General features: G+C 47.2%; 1 protein-coding gene and 1 long non-coding RNA gene across 6 annotated transcripts in view; one reads left to right on the top strand and one right to left on the bottom strand.

Annotated features, from left to right (window-relative positions):
- B4GALT6 (beta-1,4-galactosyltransferase 6) overlaps positions 1-19,549 on the bottom strand; it is a 69,115-nt gene that overhangs the window by 22,416 nt on the left and 27,150 nt on the right. For 2 of the 5 annotated variants that reach the window (XM_061399669.1, XM_061399670.1), the window contains one exon: positions 14,278-14,391. In XM_061399669.1, coding sequence (XP_061255653.1) covers positions 14,278-14,391 — 114 coding nt within the window. Of the gene's footprint in view, positions 1-7,289; positions 7,390-14,277; positions 14,392-15,978; positions 16,171-19,549 lie in introns of those variants that run through there. The other 3 variants (XM_061399673.1, XM_061399674.1, XM_061399671.1) reach the window with 3 other exon arrangements.
- LOC133237532 (uncharacterized) lies at positions 5,112-7,227 on the top strand. The gene is made up of 2 exons (XR_009733234.1): positions 5,112-5,183; positions 6,170-7,227. It is a non-coding gene; the product is annotated as an uncharacterized LOC133237532 (long non-coding RNA).

The raw sequence follows: 19,549 nt of genomic DNA, 5'->3' as shown, positions 1-19,549 counted from the left end.
TCTGTGAATGCAGAACCTAATGTGGAGGGCCGACAGAGTAAGGGAAGGACTTGAGCATCCTCATACTTTGGCCCTTGATCCAATGCCCCTCAGATACCGAGGAACAACTGAAAAACACTCGGTCGCTCTTCAAGAGACCCCCTTTCCTTTCCTCCTGCTACTTTCTATTCTGTAAGATTTCACAGCCGCCCATCTTCCCATCTCCCTCCTCATCCTAACTAGGCAGGAACATAGTCACTACCATTAAGCACTTAGGCATTACTTGTTTCATTTTGTTGTGTGCGTTCTCAGTCATGTCTGATTCTATGCAACCCCATGGACTACAGTCCACCAGGCTCCTCTGTCCATGGGATTTTCCAGGCAAGATACTGGAGTGAATTGCTATTTCCTACTCCAGGGGATCTTCCCCACCCAGGGACTGAACCAGCATCTCTTGCATCTCCTGCATTGGCAGGCATACTAGAGAGAAGTATTTCAAAATGCAAATGGCTTTGCTACATAGAGTAAGCCAGGAAAAAATCTGAGATCTTCTCGTGTCTGTTCCTCTAACCTGTGCTGTCTTTTATAACCAACTACCCACCCTTTCCTGTGACAAGATATGCAAAGTAGCTAATCTTAGAAAGGTCAGATTTACCTAATCTATGAATTTGCAGAGAAAGGACAGATCAAACATAAGATCCATCAGTCGACATGAGCATAGACTCTTATGACTCAGCTGACAGAAACAGAATCTATAACTGTAATCAGATAAAATTCACACAAGTAAATCTGATGCATTTCTTGGTATGCATGATTCCCCAAATGATAGTAATTAGACTAAATAAGCATTCATATAAGGAACCGAAGTTGGTATTCTTTATGCACTGCTAAACCAATTTTTTTGCCTTTTGCCCAGCTTTATAGCTTCAACAGCTGCAATCATCATTATTGTTAGCAGTTTGCTCCAGCATCATTTGTAGTTTAATTTTCATTTTGAACACACATCTGCCAGCAAATTAAGAGGTGGGCCTTATATCTTTATCCTCAATGGGGGAGGGGGCTCCAGTGCCCATCACTTAGCAATCTCTGATGTCTGAGGCACCCGAAGTTCACCTTCTTCCCCCCAGTAGCCCCCCATTCACATTCTTCAGAGACCCTCAGCATCTTTTCTATGTGCTTATTGCTCTTTGCTCTGAAATCTTAATATCTTACGGGCTGAAGGCCAAACATGACCCAGTGGCATGAGGTTGTCATGCCAGGAGTAAAAGCAACCTCACTACTCGGGGGTGGGGATGAAGGGGTGGGGGACAGGCTCCAGGACAGACACCACCACCACTGGGAACAGCAAGAGTGTGATCAGAAAGACAGAAGGAAAAATAAACACTGATTAGTGGAGGTGGGGTGGGGTGGGTTGATGAGAAAAACCAACTTCTGTTTCTCTGAAAACACAGCCATTTCTTTCCGAGTCGCTGCCTGTGCGTTTCACAGTGTGATAACCCTGCTCACACCCGGAGTCTGGACATTTAGATAAGAACTTGAGTGCAGGATGCCCATCACTAAAGCGCCTACTCTGCTTTTCCTGGGGAAGCTTTTCAGATAAACACTCAGAGTTAAGCCTCCACCCCAATCACCTTGTAAGTGATAGGTGTGTGTTGTCCCGCTCCCCATCCGCTGGCTGGTGACCTGGGCGGAGGGCGCCCCCAGCCCCCAGCTCCCTGGGCCCTGGCCCCCCCCTAGAATCTGTGAGTAAATCTTGAGACTCTACTTCCTTCTTGTGGTGTACTGAAACTGCACCTTCCATCAAATGACCCCCGGGCTCTACGTTCCCCAAGTGGGAGCTTGGATGCTAAGGGAGCCACCTGCCAACCAGTATGGGTAGCGGGTGCCCCCTCATTCAGCAGGTCATCATCTGCATGTTATTAATACACCAGCTCCAGCTGCTCAATACACTTGAGAAGGAGGATCGGATGGTGGGTACGGTTGGGGCCCCATACTCCTAGATACCTAGGAGCTGCAAACAGCTCTGTAACTTCCTCCTCCAGGTTGTTCAGTCTCTTGGGGAAGGAACCACTGCTGGCTGGAGGTCGGCTCCGGAGCTCTGAGTTGCTGTGTGTCGCTGATGCCGGGCCTGGCAGAGAAACCCCCTACCCGTGCTGAGCTGCTGGTGCTGTGCCGGGTCAGCTTCCCCAGCAGAGCCCGGCCAGCAGCCCCCAGGCTGAAGCACCTGCTTCCCTTTATTCTCTGAATGAGACCCCACCTGGCGTTGGCTGTGGAGGTGATTGGCTACAACCACCTGTGGAAGTCTGGGCGCTGGATGGTAGGGCTCTGCCTCTCTGTCTCTGGGCAGGGGTGGAGGCATGGGCTCTGAGGCTGTAGGAGCCAAGGAGAGCTCCCTGGAGCCAGAGCGGGGAGCTCTGTGTTGGGGCCAGCTACGGGGCCCCCCGTGTTGGGTCTGGACTGGATGCTGAGCTTGGAGAGCTGCTCTAACCCCTGAGCGGGGTAGCTCTGCCAGGGCCTTCATGGCACCCAGGAGGCAAGTGCATCATTCGTTGTTGAAAGAGGGGCCTCAAGCCCTGGGCACCAGCTCCTCCCAAGCCCCCAGAGGAGGTGAAAAAACTACTAGAGGGACCTCCCTGGCAGTTGGGTGGCTAAGACTCCACGCTCCCATTGTATAGAGGATCCGGGTTCAATCCCTGGTCAGGGAACTAGATCCCACATGCCGCAACTAACACCCGGCACAGTCAAATAAATAAATACTAAAAAAAAAAACTACTGGAAGCTTATAAGAGCCTCATGGTCTGGGCATTACTGGTGGCATATGCACATAGCAAGTTATGAAGGCTACGTACTCGCTGCGTGGAGCTTTCCCAAATGTGTCTGTTAATGCTGTACTGGTCGAGGTGGGTCCCGACCCCTCGGTGGTCAACTGGGACCCCCTGGAATGGGAGGTGGCAGCACAGGAGTTGGGGAAGAGGTGACCCCTACCCCAGGCGTTCCTTGTTACTATGCAGCATATACCAAAACGTCCAGCGATGGCCAGTGTGAGTGAGGAGCGGAGACACCTAGCTGTCCCATGACAGAAACGCAAGGGTTTGTTTTTGTTTTCTTTTTTAGGAAAATTCATTCAAAGCGAGAGGGAGAAGGTCACCAATTGGCTCTTTGAAGTCTTTGGAACTGGTTCTGGGCTCTGTTTATGGAGAAAGTGACCCTTCCAAGCCTATAGAGACAGAAGTAAGCAGCTCGGCCTCCCTCATGAGATGAGTGACAGGCTCCGTACTGGAGCTCCAGAGATCCAGGTCCCTGGTGACTTCACCTCGGGACAGCTGGACACAAGTTAGACGCCTCTGTCCAGGTGCTCTTCAGGAGACGGTGGGCCCGTCCCGGAGGATGCTGCTGTCACGTCTTGCCACGCTACCCCCCAGAAGCAGAACCCGGGATCCCACAGCTGAGCTCTGAGAGTGACAGCCACCAAGACCCCTGCCCCAGGGACCCTGCAGGTCCCTGAACTTGTCCCTTCCTCTGGGGGATGATCACCTGTTCTCTAATTATCCAGTGGGATGTTCTCATTGACACTGGAGGCCAAACTGCACTGCTTCCCTGGAACTGAAGTGAAGGGTACCCTGTTATGAGGCATAACAAGTAGGACCAACAGATGTCACTACTGACACCGTCCTTCTTAACAACCTCCTGGTGGTGGCCATCTACCCCGACCCTTTCCTGGCACAGGTATGGCTGCTCTGACCACACTCATGGAGTCCTAGGTCCCAGACCTGGTCCCAAGGAGTATAATCCCCGCCATCTTGGGTCTCACGGCGCAGACATCCTGGGTCTCGCAGCACAGCCATCTGGGGAGGACCCCTGAATTCTCCTCCTTCCCTCCACTTCCCTGCACCCAGTTTTCATACCAGGGCCCTTCAGTCTCCCTGGGAACACCCGCATCACTGAACAGAACCTCCCAATTCTTTTTCTGCCCCCTCACGTCAAAGCCTGAGACATTCATGCCATTATACTGGGAGTAGGTCAGCTACCTCCCTCAATGGGACTGAGGTGACTCAAGGTGCCACCGCTCTGGGCACAAAACAACACGTCATTACAGCAAACCCCAACCTGTGAGCTGCCTCGGCCGAGCACACCGCACAGGGCCCAGCCTTCAGGCGGCAGTGAGATTCTCCAGCACAAATGGCTCACTCACTGGCCCGGGAAGAAGGTGTGTGCATGTAAGGGGCACCCCGTCTGTGTGTATGTCAGTTATTCCACACAAACTTTAGACGAACGTTCAAAAGATGGCCCAACAGGTACTAGTATTCCACAATCTCGCCTGAGTTTTTAAAATCAAATACCTACCCTAACGTTATCCAAGGGCTTTATTTTTTTGGCTGGACTCCAAATAATGGAGTGGGTGGCTACAGACGGGACTGCAAACTGGCCTTTGTCTACTGATACTGCCAATGGCATTTCTGCTTTGTGTGCTGGGTGACCAACACCCTTGCCAATGGCCTTTAATATCTCCACCATTCACACAGTGTCCGTGATCTGCCCTGAAGATTAATAATGCTGAGGCATCACGGGATCAACTGTGATGAGAAAAACAACCTTTGTTTTCCTGAGCTGCTGCCTCGGCATTTTATGGTATGATAACCCTGCTCACATCCTGAGTCTGGACGTTCAGATAAGGGGTTGAGTTTGGGATTCCTGCCAAAAAACTCCCACTTTGCTTTTCCAGAGACCCCTTTAATAACAACCACTTAGAACTAAGGACAAGAAAACTCATTGACCTCTGCCCCAACCACCTTATCAGCAACAGATCCCTGGTACCTGCTCTCAACCTCCAGGGATGGCAGACCGCCCTTCCACCAGCTCTCTGTGCCCCTGCCAGTTTCTGGGATCCGTGAGTAATAAACCTTGTGACTGCTTCCTGTGTGAAGTGTATTGAAACGGCACCTTGAATCAAAACAATCCTGTGGGTCCCACTTCCCCAGAGCAGAAGCTCAGATGCTGAGGGAGCTCCCCACCAACCACTTGTCAGGGGCTTGTGCCCCTTTATTCAAACAGGTCATAATCTACCTATTACTAACTTCATACACCAGCCCCAGCTACTCAACATGTGGGTATCAGAAAAAAAAAACAAAAACTTATTCCTGTGCACAGAAAGTGAAGGAAAAGGGACATGTTATAGAGAGTGGCCAGGAAGAGGCACAGCGCGGGTGAGTGCGTGGTGACACAGTTTCCAAACTACCCCTGGTGGAAAGAACCTCACAGGTGAGCCTGTGGTGGGACCCCAAGTCCCTCCTCTCACAGTACCCACCAAGGCTACTCTCATCTCCTTACATACTGGGTGCCCCTCCAGGTTTCACTCAACAAAGTGTTCCACCCTGCAACACTATTGGTGGGAATGTCAACTGGTATAATCACCACAGAGAACCGCAGAGTGAAAGTGTTAGTCCCTCAGTCGTGTCCGACTCTCTGAGACCCCCTGGACGGTAGCCTACCAGGCTCCTCTAACCTTGGGCTTTCCCAGACAAGAACACTGGAGTGGGTAGCCATTTCTTCCTCCAGGGGATCTTCCCAACCTAGGGATCAAAGCCACATCTCCTACACTGGCTGAGAAGTTTCCCATATACTGTTCTTCAATGTCTCTTCTAGACTATCACCCCAACTCTTCATTTTAAGTGAAACACTATTCTTCTCAAACCGTGCTCACTGCTTACTCTCTGAGATCCACAAGGTTGGGGTGAGGCAAATAAGAAAGTACACTGCAGATTGATACCTACACTTCATAAAAAATCACTACTTTCTTTTTTCATAAATTGACCTCCTTTGAAGTTTCTGGCTTTTAGCCAAACTACCTTCCAAAATGCAGCCACGTTCACCGACATTCACCTCCTTCCCTGGACATCCTCCTGGCAACACCCAACTCTGAATTCACACCCTGAGCCCCACCGTCAGCTAGAATGCCTGGCAGCGTCAGTGGTGACAGCCAGCCAGTCCTGGCTCTAAGTTCTCTCTGCTGTCTCCCCATTTTTTCTGTCTCCCCAGTCTCCTAAAAAAGCAGTAGCTAATTTTGGTGGAGTGGCTAAGGATCACCAGGCCTGCCTGTTGAGAAAGAAGGTCTTGGGCCCATTCTCAGTTCCTGTGTCAGTAAGTGGGTCACATTTGTGGGCAGCCGGCTTTACACGTCAACACATTTCAGGGCTTGCACCACTGCCCACTGTTGAGTCCTGCCTCCCAGAGGAAGAAGCTAGAACGTCTCTCCCAACCTCTCAGCAGAGAGCAGCAGTCAAGTGATGAGATGCACCTGATGGTGACGCTGGAGCAGATGTGACAGTGACGGCAGAAGCTTCTGGTGTCGGGGGCCCCAGGAGCGGCACTTCTGGGCCCCAGACCTACGCAGGCGTAGCAGGAGCTGCGATCCCAGCCAAGTGGTGGCGGGAGATGCTTCCCAGAGTGGTCTGGGCCTTGCTCTGGCTGTTCAGCCTCTGAACCGAACTCTGCAGCCACTCAGGTTTTCTGCGGCTGCCTGATATCTCTTTATGGATTCCCCTTCCTCTTTAACCAAATCAAGTTACGTCCTGTGGTTGGCAACCCAGAAACCTTTCTTTATGGCTCTGAGCTTTGGCTTAGAGCAGGGGTCCCCAACCTCTGGGATCTAATGCCTGATGATCTGAGGTGGAGCTGATGTAATAATGGAAATAAGTGCACAATAAATGTAGTGCACTTGAATCATCCTGAAACCATCCCCCCACCATTCCATGGAAAAACTGTCTTCCACAAAACCGGCCTCTGGTGCCCAAGGTTGGGGACTGCTGGCTTAGAGGCCTGCATTTTTAACCCTCCTCCTCACTGCTTCTGGCACACACTGACCATCTCTGGACCACACCTGGAGCAACACAGCTCCATGAGTTTCACCCAATCACAGCACACCCGTGGAGAAACGGGCTGAATATTTGTGGTCCCCCCCTCCAAATTCACATGGCAAAATCCTAACCCCAAATGTGACGGTGTTAGGAGGTGGGGCCTTTGGGGAGTGATTACATCATGAGGATGATGCCCTCGTGAATGGGATTAGTGCCCTTATAGAAGAGACCCCAGAGAGACCCCTCACCCCTTCCACCACATGACGACAAGCAAGAAGACAGCCATCGATGAACCAGCAATCAGGCTCTCATCAGATATCAAACCTGCTGACACCCTGAACTCAGATGTCCAACCATCGAAACTGCGAGAAATAAACACCCGCTGTTTAAGTCACCCAGTCTATGGTATTTTTGCTTTAGCAGCCCAAACAGACTAAGACACACCCAGACACTCACAGACACTGTTATTTCCCCTCCCTTCCTGACCTGCCACATCTGATCAACAATTTCCCATGCTCAAATTCATCACTGAAAAACACCACTCAAATTCTTCCCCCTAGAAAATCAAGTAAGCACACAGATTAAACTCATTATTGAGGTAACAGTACCCAATTGATTGCCTTAAACAGAATAAGCTTCCAACAGAAACCAGTCACATTATCTGTAGCTTCTGACCACCCCTGTGGGGGGAGGGCTCTCTTGGCTAACAGGTAAGTCAGCACCTTTTAATGCACGATTTATTGACTCCACTTTGCATTCCCTACAACTACTTTTTAAATATTTACTTCTCACAGTTCAAGCTGCCCGGTCCTTCGTGGCCGCCCCCTCATATGCACGTGGTCTCTACTCTATTGGGAACATAGACGCAACAGGGCTGAGCCCCCTGGACTTTTCTCCCCCTCATCTCCAAATGGGTCTCACTCCTGCTTGGAGGAGGCGGTGTTCCTACTAGTCCCTACCAGCTCTTCCACAGGAGCACATTCTGCCTGTCACTTTCTCCAGGATCTGGGCTCCCTGGACACCTCCCTTCTCCTCCCTTCACTCGCATCTCAGTGTGTCCACAGCGTCCTCCCCCGCAGCGCTTAAAACTCACTTAAGTCCATCTCTTCCTAAATCGTTCTTCCCCTGACACCACCTAATCCACAGACTCCTTCTCCCCAGTCTCCTTCCCTTTCCCACAAAACTTCTTTTTGGTCGTGACCTGAGGCGTGTAAGGATCTTAGTTCCCTGACCAGGGGTTGAACTTGAACCCCGCTGCATGGAAGCGCTGAGTTCTAACCACTGGACAGCCAGGGAAGTCCTGAACTTTGTTTTAAACCAACTCGTTTTTACACGCTTCTGGGTCAGGATATCTGGCCTTCTAAGGACAGGATACCTGGCTTCTCATGTCACCACCCCACTGAAATCATGCTGACTGTGGTCCCATGAGTGTAAGACGTGCCCAGTTCAACAGCCTCTCACAGACACTCCCTTTACTGCTCTGAGATATGGGACAAGGCAGAGCCCTCTCCTTGTCCTTCGGGACACATCCACTGACCCCCCAGTCCCTGGCTTCTTTCCCCTCTTTGCTGACCCTCAGGCTCTGATGCTCTCCAAGCGCCCACTCATATGCAGCCTTCTTCCAGGCTCACTTGCTACCACCTCTAGCCCAGATCTCCCTGAAAAAATTCAGGCCCCAAAGTCTCCTGAGCTTTCAACAGAACAAGCCCAACACCAAACTCATTCACTTCCCCGTTCTCCCAAGTGTGAGGTTTATCCTGCAATCCGCCTTTCAGTTAACCACCACTGAGCCAAAACCTAGAAATCAACCCTGATCCCTCAGTTGGTCACCTCATCGGACCAAAAGCATCTCCTCTTCAGCACCACTGCCCGGCACGTACCGCAGCTGCTCCTCCAGGCCATGCAGGTAGCTCCATGTGGCTCTTCCAGACCCTGGTACTTCCCCACTCTTATTTATTCTCAACTGCTCATCTGAAGCATCTTTCTGAAGTCCTGTCCTAGCCCCACCATGTATCTACTGAAAGCAGGTAAAGGTTACATTTCCCAAAGTGGTGTTTCCCGCTTTGTTTTACCCTTTTCTGTCCCTGGATTCTTGGAAAACCATGCACCTTTAGAGATGCACCCCTGGCTGGAAGTCAACCCTCTGCACACACACTCAGGGCTCTGCTCCCCCAACGCCCACCTCATGGATGCCCAGTGATTCATGGGACCCAGGCAGCCCTCAGACTGGTGAGTCCTTAACACAGTGGCTCAGATGGTAAAGAATCTGCCTGCAATGCAGAAGACCCTGGGTTGGGAAGATCCCCTGGGGAAGGGAATGGCTATCCACTCCAGTATTCTTGCCTGGAGAATTCCATGGACAGAGGAGCCAGGCGGGCTACAGTCCATGGTGTCGTGAAGGGTCAGACACGACTGAGTGACCGACACTATGACTATTTCACCTTGCTGTGCAGCCTTACCTCCTACACGTCCCACAACACACCCACCCCGGTCATAGCCGACCACTCCCCACTCTCAGGATACAGAGCCTCCTGTGCCTGCAAACTGCCCCTTCAGCTATCTGCTAAACCATCCTGCAAGACCCACTTTCAGCGTGCCCCCTCTCTCTGAAGTCTCTCTTTCCTTACAGAAGCAACTGCTGTCTCCCTTTTGTCACAACCCCTTCTCTGGGTGTGTCGCCTGCTCAGCTGGCAGGCACGTCCTCAGCCGTGCTTCTCCCCACCAGCCCCCCTGAACAATAGAGGCCCTGCTGCAGGCGGCTCATGACTCTGCAACGGCTCCCATGGCTTTTGTCTTCGATAAACACAGGCATGACGGTTTGTTACCATAAGCATTACTCGAGCTTGTCTGAAGTTTATTTGCTTATCTTTTCCCTCTCTGCTGATTTTTCATTTGAACTATTTAAACTCATCTCAAAAAGTCCTTGTGGCTTTTGTTGTGGTCCTAAGGCTAGCAACCATAGAAACTATCAACGTTAAACCACAAAGGCAACTATTCCAAAAACACTAGGACGAAATGCATTAAGGGGTCACTATAGAGGCACTGTCTTTGAATAGGAATTGAATGACAGGAAATCCACAGGTAAGTCTGTCTTCATTTTAATGCAGAGTGCACAGCTGACATCTTCCATCACTAACCTCACACAGAAAAATCAAAGCATCCATACTAAGCATTATTTTTCAACTCCAGATAAAGTGAATATTATTAATACGGAGTCCTTGCTCAGGCGCTCAGTCGTGTCTGACTCTGTGACTGCAAGGACTGTAGCCCGCCAGGCTCCCCTCTGTCCATGGGATTTTCCAAGCAAGAGCACTGGAGTGTGTGGCCATTTCCCTCTTCAGGTGAGTACAGCGAGTCTCCCGCAAATTTAATAAAGCTGAAAGTGGATTTGCCCTCTAGAGAATCTATAAACCCTAACAATAAAGAAGGATTCATTCACATTGTATAAATAATATCTAAAATAGATTTCATAATGTAATTGACTGAATGTGAAATAAATGCTGAAACCCATGCAGTCAACTGTACGTGAACTGGAGAAGTTCACTCTTTACCTTTATGGTAATCAGTGCCAGAAAAATCAAAAACGTTACAGCCAGATAATCAAACACCAATTTTAAGCCCTAACCTTATTTTCAGTCATTACAGGGAAATTCAGTATCATTCTTACGTGAATGGTTTTCATCTAAGTAGATCATCTTTTGACACAGCCTCTCCTTAACAAGGCTTCCCTGGTGGCTCAGACGGTAAAGCGTCTGCCTATAATGCAGGAGACCCGGGTTTGATCCCTGGGTCGGGAAGATCCTCTGGAGAAGGAAATGGCACCCCACTCCAGTACTATTGCCTGGAAAATCCCACGGACAGAGGAGCCTAGTAGGCTACAGTCTATGGGGTCGCAAAGAGTTGGACACGACTGAGCAACTTCACTTCACTTCACTTCTCCTTTACTATTATTTGGGGAGGTATGGAATTCAATCACTTTGTGTGACATTATGACAAGATTTTTCTAATTAGGTATTTTCTTTTCTCTGTCATTGATGGGAAAAAAATCTGCTAATTTAAAAAAAATTTAAGGATGCATAGATATATAAAAATAAATGCCTTCACTCTATACATTTCTCCTAGGTTTCTTACTCCCCTGATCATTGTAAAATCTGGCTCCATCATTCAAGGAAATGAGGAAAAGGAGAGGGAATAGCAAATTAACAACCACCAAGCTTCAGGTGCTGTGCTTCTCTTTATCCTCACGAAGTTGACATATGATTTCAGATTTTACAGACAAGCAAACAGGCTCGACTGTGCAGCGGTCACACAGCTAGTGAGGGGGTCTCCGCGGTGGCTCACACCAGCCCTCTTGGCAGAAGCCTCACTGTGGTGGCTGTGCCCGTGGCCCCCTCCTCAGGAGTTTCTGCATGTGACCATATTTCTATTAAACACCCCATCATGCTGGCCACAGCTAACTGGACAAGGGATTGGAGCTGGACCCAAAGCCGGCAGAGCCCTGAGGAGTCCTTCTGTGAAAAGGTGGTTGGACAAATTGATGTGATCCTCTTCTTCAAAAGAATGTAAGACTGATGGAAGCAGAGGGAACGAGCAGGAGAACCAAGACATTCTGCGAAAGGCAGGGAGGGCAGCCGTGACACCATCCTTCAAGCCCGTGACAGGAGCATTCACGAGTTATGGCGCTGGGGGACAGGGCGGGGAGAGGACGGGGGACAGGACGGCCTGGCCGGAAGATGCTCTGAAACAAGACTTCAATTAGCACCCACAAAGCACTAATTAAGAAAGTGGCAGCTAAACCAAGAACAGAAAGACTTCCTAAAACTCTCAACCCCTGAATATGCAAATTATGAAAATGAAATTATTGTAATCAATATTTCAACAGAGCATCACCCAGTAGTTTCAGTACTGCACAGACAGAAACATTCATTTTTAGAAGGCCTAAACTGCAATGACAAAGTTGACAAACATACAGGCACAAAAACCACAGCTTCAGTCCCTACTATGGGGCAGTAAAGGAGGTTACTGGAGAAGGCAACAGCACCCTACTCCAGTTCTCTTGCCTGGAAAATCCCACGGATGGAGGAGCCTAGTAGGCTGCAATCCATGGGGTCACTAAGAGTCGGACACGACTGAGCGACTTCACTTTCACTTTTCTCTTTCATGCACTGGAGAAGGAAATGGCAACCCACTCCAGTATTCTTGCCTGAAGAATCCCAGGGACAGGGGAGTCTGGTGGGCTGCCGTCTATGGGGTTGCACAGAGTCGGAAACCCACCACAACGAGAAGCCCAAGCTCTGCAGCTACAGTAGCCCCCGCTCACCGCAACTTGAGAAAAGCCCTCACAGCAACAAAAACCCAGCACAGCCAAAAATAATTAAAAAAAAAAAAACAAAAAAACACTGAGGCCTCACATCCAATTAATAAAAATCAGAAACTTAGGGGTTGGGCCCAAGAATTACGAAAGCTCCCCAAGCTATAGCACAGCCAAGATTGATTCCAGATCAGTGGGTCTGTGGCCCAAGGATCACCAACATCAACGTGACCTGGCAGCTTGTTAGAAATGAGACTTCTCAGACCCCACTCCACATCTACTGACCAAAACTCTGAAGGTTGGGCACAGAAATGTGCACTTTACAAGACTGTCCAGAGATTCTGATGCACCCTAAAGTGTGAGAACCATGGCCTTAGATGACAATAAAAGGTGACTCTTACTTTTAATTATAGTTATATAATATCTATCAAAAATATACTGAAAAATCCTACAAATACGCCAGGCTAACTTCCTCAATAAAGAAAAGTTATAGAAAGACATAAAAAACACACTTACTTAGGACATTAAAAATAAGCAATTCAAAATAATGTTTACTTAAATTTTAACTATATAAAGATCAAGATACTAACTTATATGTATGAAGTATGCTTAAAATCGGGGCGGGGGGAGGTACAGACACAAACAATGAAAAACTGCAAATAATAGCTCCATGGCTTCTGACTGATTATAGAGCTTTTTTTTTTTAATGATAATGTATTATCTTCGTAATTTTGAAAAAAAGACATATTTAAAATACAGTATCTTGACCTTATATTATACACAAAAATATAAAACAAAATTATTAGAAGTAAATAAGAGAGTATTTGTATGGCTTTTGGGTAACAAGGAAAGCTTTCTTGAGACCAAAAAAAGTGAAAGCCTTAATGTGATTGATACACTTAGAAACATAATTTTAAAATAAATGACTCCATAAACAAAATGAAAAGACAAGCCAATTACAACACAAATAGCAGAGAGTAGGACACCGCTAGAATATATAAAGAACTCCCACGGATCCACACAAAAATCTAACCAACCAATACGGAACCAATAAAGCAGTTACTGAGTCACAGGAGAGAAAACTCAAAACTACTCACAAACACAGGAAAAGTCACCCAAGGCTGCTAGTAATGAAGAAAGTAAACACTTAGACAAGATACCCTTTTAAATTTATCATAATAGCAAAAAGTGTTTTATCCATAAGAAAGGCAAAAATCTTAAAAGTCCATCAGTATCAGAGTAATGCATTCGTGCTTTGCTCCTGGGGATATCAATGGGGATAGCTGCTGGGGAGTGCAACCTTGCCAGCCAGCCCAGCAATTATACTTCTAGGCACATGGAAATGCCTGATGCTGTCCTTACAGTGCTGCTTTGTGATACCAAAATTTTAGAAACAAACTAAATTTTCATCAGCAGAGAGAAAGGTAAGTGAAATATCATACATTTATTCAAAAATATACTATACAGTGGGCTTCCCCAGTGGCTCGGTGGTAAACAATCCACCTGCAAGGCAGGAGACACAGGAGATGCAGGTTTGATCCCGGGGTCAGGAAGATCCACTGAGAAGGACATGGCAACCCACTCCAGTGTTCTTGCCTGGGAAATCCCACAGACAGAGGAATCTGAAGGGCTACAGTCCATGGGGTCGGCCACAAATGAGCATATCCCTACACAGTTCACTTTTTTATACTGCACCATAGTTAATGACAATAAATAGATCTCTATGTATCAACATGGACAGTTCTCAAAAAATAACTAAGAAAGCAAGTTACAGAAAAAAATGCAATTTTAAAACCACTTATATAAATTCTTAAAGCCTTTGAAATATTTTAATTTTCTACCCATATAAAAGATATTAAAATCACTCTAAGAGTAATTTTAAGAATATACATGAAACTCACAACAGAGGTTATTTCTGGGTAAGTGAAAAGCTTTTCTTCAGTTTTTCAATCCTGCTCCCCCCTACAAAAAATTGCTCTGCACCCCTCAAAAGTCAAATATAATAACACGCTACACGATATGAACATGAGCACCCTGATAATGACCTGAGGGTGGTGTCCTCAAACCATGTGAATTTTATTATGTTATTATAATACAAGCACATAGCTGAAGTGAAAACGAGATGAAACTTACGCATGTAAGGCAGTTTTTCTGGGCAGGGGAGGTATGGTGAATATGTGAAGTTTTCCGGAAGATATGTTGTTGTTTGAACAAGATAATCACTTGAATTATTGCCTTCAGGATAATCTTAGAGAGAGAGAGAAAAAAAAAGTTACGACCAAAAAATTGCCTTTTGCTTTGCTCCTAGTAAGAAATATGTCGCTGTCACTGTGTAAACACTACACTCTGCGATCCACAGCAGCACTTAAAAGCCAATTATCTAGAAAGAACTAGGGAAAAGCAAACTACACCCGCCGGGACTGCTCTCCCGTTCACCCTTCACGGCTGCCAGAAGGGACCTCTCAGCATGATTTCCCAGGGGACACTGGGACGAGGCTGGAGCGGAGCGGCCGGATCCGCGCGTGTGCACACACAGCAGACTCATTTGCCACCAGCAGAGAACACCTGCTCCCATCCCTCTCCGAGCTGAGGCAGATGCAAAAGGGGAGTGAAAGTGTACCAGGGGTGCGAGAGCGTGGGCTCAGCAGTGTGGTGCACGGGCTTAGTTGCCCTGTGGCATATGGGATCTTCCCCGACCAGGGATCGAACGGTGTCCCCTGCACTGGTAGGGAGATTCTCAACCCCCTGGCCAAAGAAGCCACCACAATGAGAAGCCTGTGCACCACAAGAGAGAGTAGCCCCTGCCTGCCACAACTAGAGAAAGCCCACGTGCAGCAGTGAAGACCCAGCAGGGCCAAAAATAAAATACAACTGTATATATGTGTATTAACATATATATAAAGAAAGTGCTCCAGGGGGATCATCTCTACTATCAGGCAGCCCAGGGTGCTCTGGACACCCACATGGCCACAGCATGCTGCATTTGCAGCCACAGAGAGCAGACGGTAGGAGTAATGTTTTCTCACTGCCTCACACTTAAGAAACTGAGATTTACCCACTCAACTGACTTCTGCAATACAGCCCAATTAAAAGTCTTAAATTAGTCATACCCAACGCGTGGGCTGCAGTTTCTGGAGCACCCTGGAGCTATTATTACATTAGGTCTATTATTTTTAGAGTCAGCAAATTATGGAACACAGAGGTACTGGTTTAGAGTGCCAAGATCAAGTACTGAGTTCAAATCCTGCACCAACATGCACTAGCTTGGTGGCACAAAGCAAGAGAAGAAAAGTTTCTCTTCTGCACCTGCCTCGTGTCAGATTTCAGAAAGATAAGTGTACAAAGTGCTCAGAACAACCCCAAGTCCATATGCATATTCAGGAACTTCAGCTAGGAGTGACTGCTTTAGAAATGAGCCCCTCAACCTGGAACAATCAAGAGCCTTAGGAATTTTTTAACTTGGAACCGAGGAGATCACATCTCAGTCCCTTTCTGGAACAAAGTTCTGAGAAATTCTGAGAAGCAAATCTGGGAACCATGACCTGATAGCTTCCTGCTATGCAAGAGGAAGCTAGTGTAAGAAAATGAGACCAGCACCCAGTCAATAAGAGACGAGAAATGGAAACGGCTGATTACACCAGTCTGTCTTCTGGATCACAAACTTTGTACCCACAGGAAATGAAGTTCCAGCAGCCACTTTGGAGAAGATGAAGACTTTACTTCAGACCTCAGTAATCTGCTCTAATGAAAAACGCATTCCTATAAGAAGTGGCCAGCAAGAAGAGTTAGGAAAAGGGAAAACGGACGTATGACTTAAAAGGGCGGTCTGCCTACCAGCGACCAGCAAGCACAAGACTGAGGGTCAAAATCACAGGCTTCAGATCACATGAGATCAGTCGCTCAGTCATGTCCGACTCTTTGCGACCCCATGAATCGCAGCACACCAGGCCTCCCTGTCCATCACCAACTCCCGGAGTTCACTCAGACTCACGTCCATCGAGTCAGTGATGCCATCCAGCCATCTCATCCTCTGTCGTCCCCTTCTCCTCCTGCCCCCAATCCCTCCCAGCATCAGAGTCTTTTCCAATGAGTCAACTCTTCACATGAGGTGGCCAAAGTACTGGAGTTTCAGCTTTAGCATCATTCCTTCCAAAGAAATCCCAGGGCTGATCTCCTTCAGAATGGACTGGTTGGATCTCCTTGCAGTCCAAGGGACTCTCAAGAGTCTTCTCCAACACCACAGTTCAAAAGCATCAATTCTTCGGCGCTCAGCCTTCTTCACAGTCCAACTCTCACATCCATATATGACCACAGGAAAAACCATAGCCTTGACTAGACGAATCTTTGTTGGCAAAGTAATGTCTCTGCTTTTGAATATGCTATCTAGGTTGGTCATAACTTTCCTTCCAAGGAGTAAGCATCTTTTAATTTCATGGCTGCAGTCACCATCTGCAGTGATTTTGGAGCCCCCAAAATAAAGTCTGACTGTTTCCACTGTTTCCCCATCTATTTCCCATGAAGTGGTGGGACTGGATGCCATGATCTTCGTTTTCTGAATGTTGAGCTTTAAGCCAACTTTTTCACTCTCCACTTTCACTTTCATCAAGAGGCTTTTTAGCTCCTCTTCACAGGCTTATTGAACTGCAAAAGTTAAACCTCACCGCAGACTCCTGGAAATTGAATGTGAAGCACATGAGAAGAATCAAAGAAACTTAAATACCTCTGGTCCATGTCATGACCTAACAAACATTCATGCATCATCAAAATACAATAGATGAAGGGAATTCCCTGGTGGTCCAGTGGTTAAGATTTCTTGCTTTCACTGCCAAGGGCCTAGGTTCAATCCCTGGTCAGGGAACAAAGATCCTGCAAGCCACAGGTGTGACCAATAAATAAATAACAAAGCAAACTGAAGACATTCTTTAAAAAAAAAAAATACAGTAGATGGAGATGCAGCCTGGGAGCCAGGAAGACACTTTGGAGCAAAGACACACACCCTTCAGGCCTACCTGCTGGAAGGGGCCCTGCAGACCAGAGCCCCTTATAAATAAGTGGCAATTCCTCATGAATTTGCAACTTGTCAGTCAGGTTTGAAGGTAAGTGTATTACCAGAAAACCTCAACGTGACAAATAGGGCCCAGTGACAGTACAGTGGCTAAGACCTATTCCACCAGAAAGTGAGAAAGCCTCAGTAACAAAGTCCTCCCCCACTCATGCCTTTCTCCAAGGAAGCCTGCAGAGCATTTGGTAAGGAAAGCCCTCTAAGACAGAGGGCAGAGGGGTTCAGTGGACATTACCAGTTTTTATGCCAATACATGCAGGGACAGACAAAAACCACAGAAACAAACCCCTCTAGGAGACCACATCTGTGTCTCATCCATAGATACCTGAAAGATTTAAAGATACGAAGTTCCAGATGTTCAAGCTGATTTTAAAAAAGGCAGAGGAACCAGAGATCAAATTGCCAATATCCGCTGGATCCTCGAAAAAGCAAGAGAGTTCCAGAAAAACATCTATTTCTGCTTTATTGACTATGCCAAAGCCTTTGACTGTGTGGATCACAATAAACTGTGGAAAATTCTGAAAGAGATGGGAATACCAGACCACCTGACCTGCCTCTTGAGAAACCTGTATGCAGGTCAGGAAGCAACAGTTAGAACTGGACATGGAACAACAGACTGGTTCCAAATAGGAAAAGGAGTACGTCAAGGCTGTATATTGTTACCCTGCTTATTTAACTTCTATGCAGAGTACATCATGAGAAATGTTGGGCTAGAAGAAGCACAAGCTGGAATCAAGATTGCCAGGAGAAATATCAATAACCTCAGATATGCAGATGACACCACCCTTATGGCAGGAAGTGAAGAGGAACTCAAAAGCCTCTTGATGAAAGTGAAACAGGAGAGTGAAAAAGTTGGGTTAAAGCTCAACATTCAGAAAATGAAGATCATGGCATCTGGTCCCATCACTTCATGGGAAATAGATGGGGAAACAGCAGAAACAGTGTCAGACTTTATTTTGGGGGGCTCCAAAATCACTACAGATGGTGACTGCAGCCATGAAATTAAAAGATGCTTACTCCTTGGAAGGGAAGTTATGACCAACCTAGATAGCATATTCAAAAGCAGAGACATTACTTTGCCAACAAAGGTCTGTCTAGTCAAAGCTATGGTTTTTCCAGTGGTCATGTATGGATGTGAGAGTTGGACTGTGAAGAAAGCTGAGCGGCAAAGAATTGATGCTTTTGAACTGTGGTGTTGGAGAAGACTCTTGAGAGTCCCTTGGACTGCAAGGAGATCCAACCAGTCCATTCTGAAGGAGATCAGTCCTAAGTGTTCTTTGGAAGGACTGATGCTAAAGTTGAAACTCCAGTACTTTGGCCACCTCATGTGAAGAGTTGACTCATTGGAAAAGACTCTGATGCTGGGAGGGATTGGGGGCAGGAGGAGAAGGGGACGACAGAGGATGAGATGGCTGGATGGCATCACTGACTCAATGGACACGAGTCTGGGTGAACTCTGGGAGTTGGTGATGGACAGGGAGGCCTGGTGTGCTGCAATTCATGGGGTCACAAAGAGTCGGACACGACTGAGCGACTGAACTGAACTGAAGCATGACATAAGTGTGAGTGCCAAGTCACTTCAATCATGTCTGTCTTTCTAAGACCCATGGATTGTAGCCTGCCAGGCTCCTCTGTCCATGGGATTCTCCAGGGAACAATTTTAGAATGGGTTGCCATTTCCTTCTCCAGGAGATCTTCCCAACATACAGGGAACAAACTCTCACCTCCTGCAATGGCAGGCAGGTTCTTTACCACTAGCATCACCTGGGAAGCTTCAAAATAAGTGTCAGGAAGTCCAATAAAGTTCTGATTCTTTTCTCAAAATCCTTTAAAAACTATAGATACATGTATCAGATTTCTAGTAAAAACAAACAAACAAACAAACTCTTCTCCTTTTACTGGGGACTCAAACTATAAACTATGCCAGCCACGCATCTACTCTGTACTGTGCATTTGTAGGAGCTGAAAATAGAAGATAAATAAGCTTGTCCCTGGGAGTCCACTGCCTTTCTGTGGTCCAAAGGCCCATTTTCTTATAATCCCGAAGAAGACAAGTATTAACACACAGTCCTAAAGTAATTTCTTAATGTCGTATAAATTTAAATAAGAGCATTTTCTTACTATACATAATTTATTAATTCTTGTCATTAAAGCCTGGGCCCCCTCTCTTAGCCACAGACTCTGATTCTAAATCCACATCCAAGTCACAAAGGTTTAAAGCTCTCCAGACCTCTCTGCAAAACAGACTGTTAACACGGCTCCCTTTGGGGAGTCTCGTGTCAACGGGAGGGCTGGAGGATTGTTTTCACTGTTTATTTTCAGGCTAAAATGACTGAATTTGTC

This window comes from Bos javanicus, chromosome 24, assembly GCF_032452875.1.
Source record: "Bos javanicus breed banteng chromosome 24, ARS-OSU_banteng_1.0, whole genome shotgun sequence".
In the NCBI taxonomy this organism is placed as follows: Eukaryota; Metazoa; Chordata; class Mammalia; order Artiodactyla; family Bovidae; genus Bos; species Bos javanicus.
Note: the sequence above shows the minus strand (reverse complement) of the source record. Positions and strands in the feature narration are given on the sequence as shown.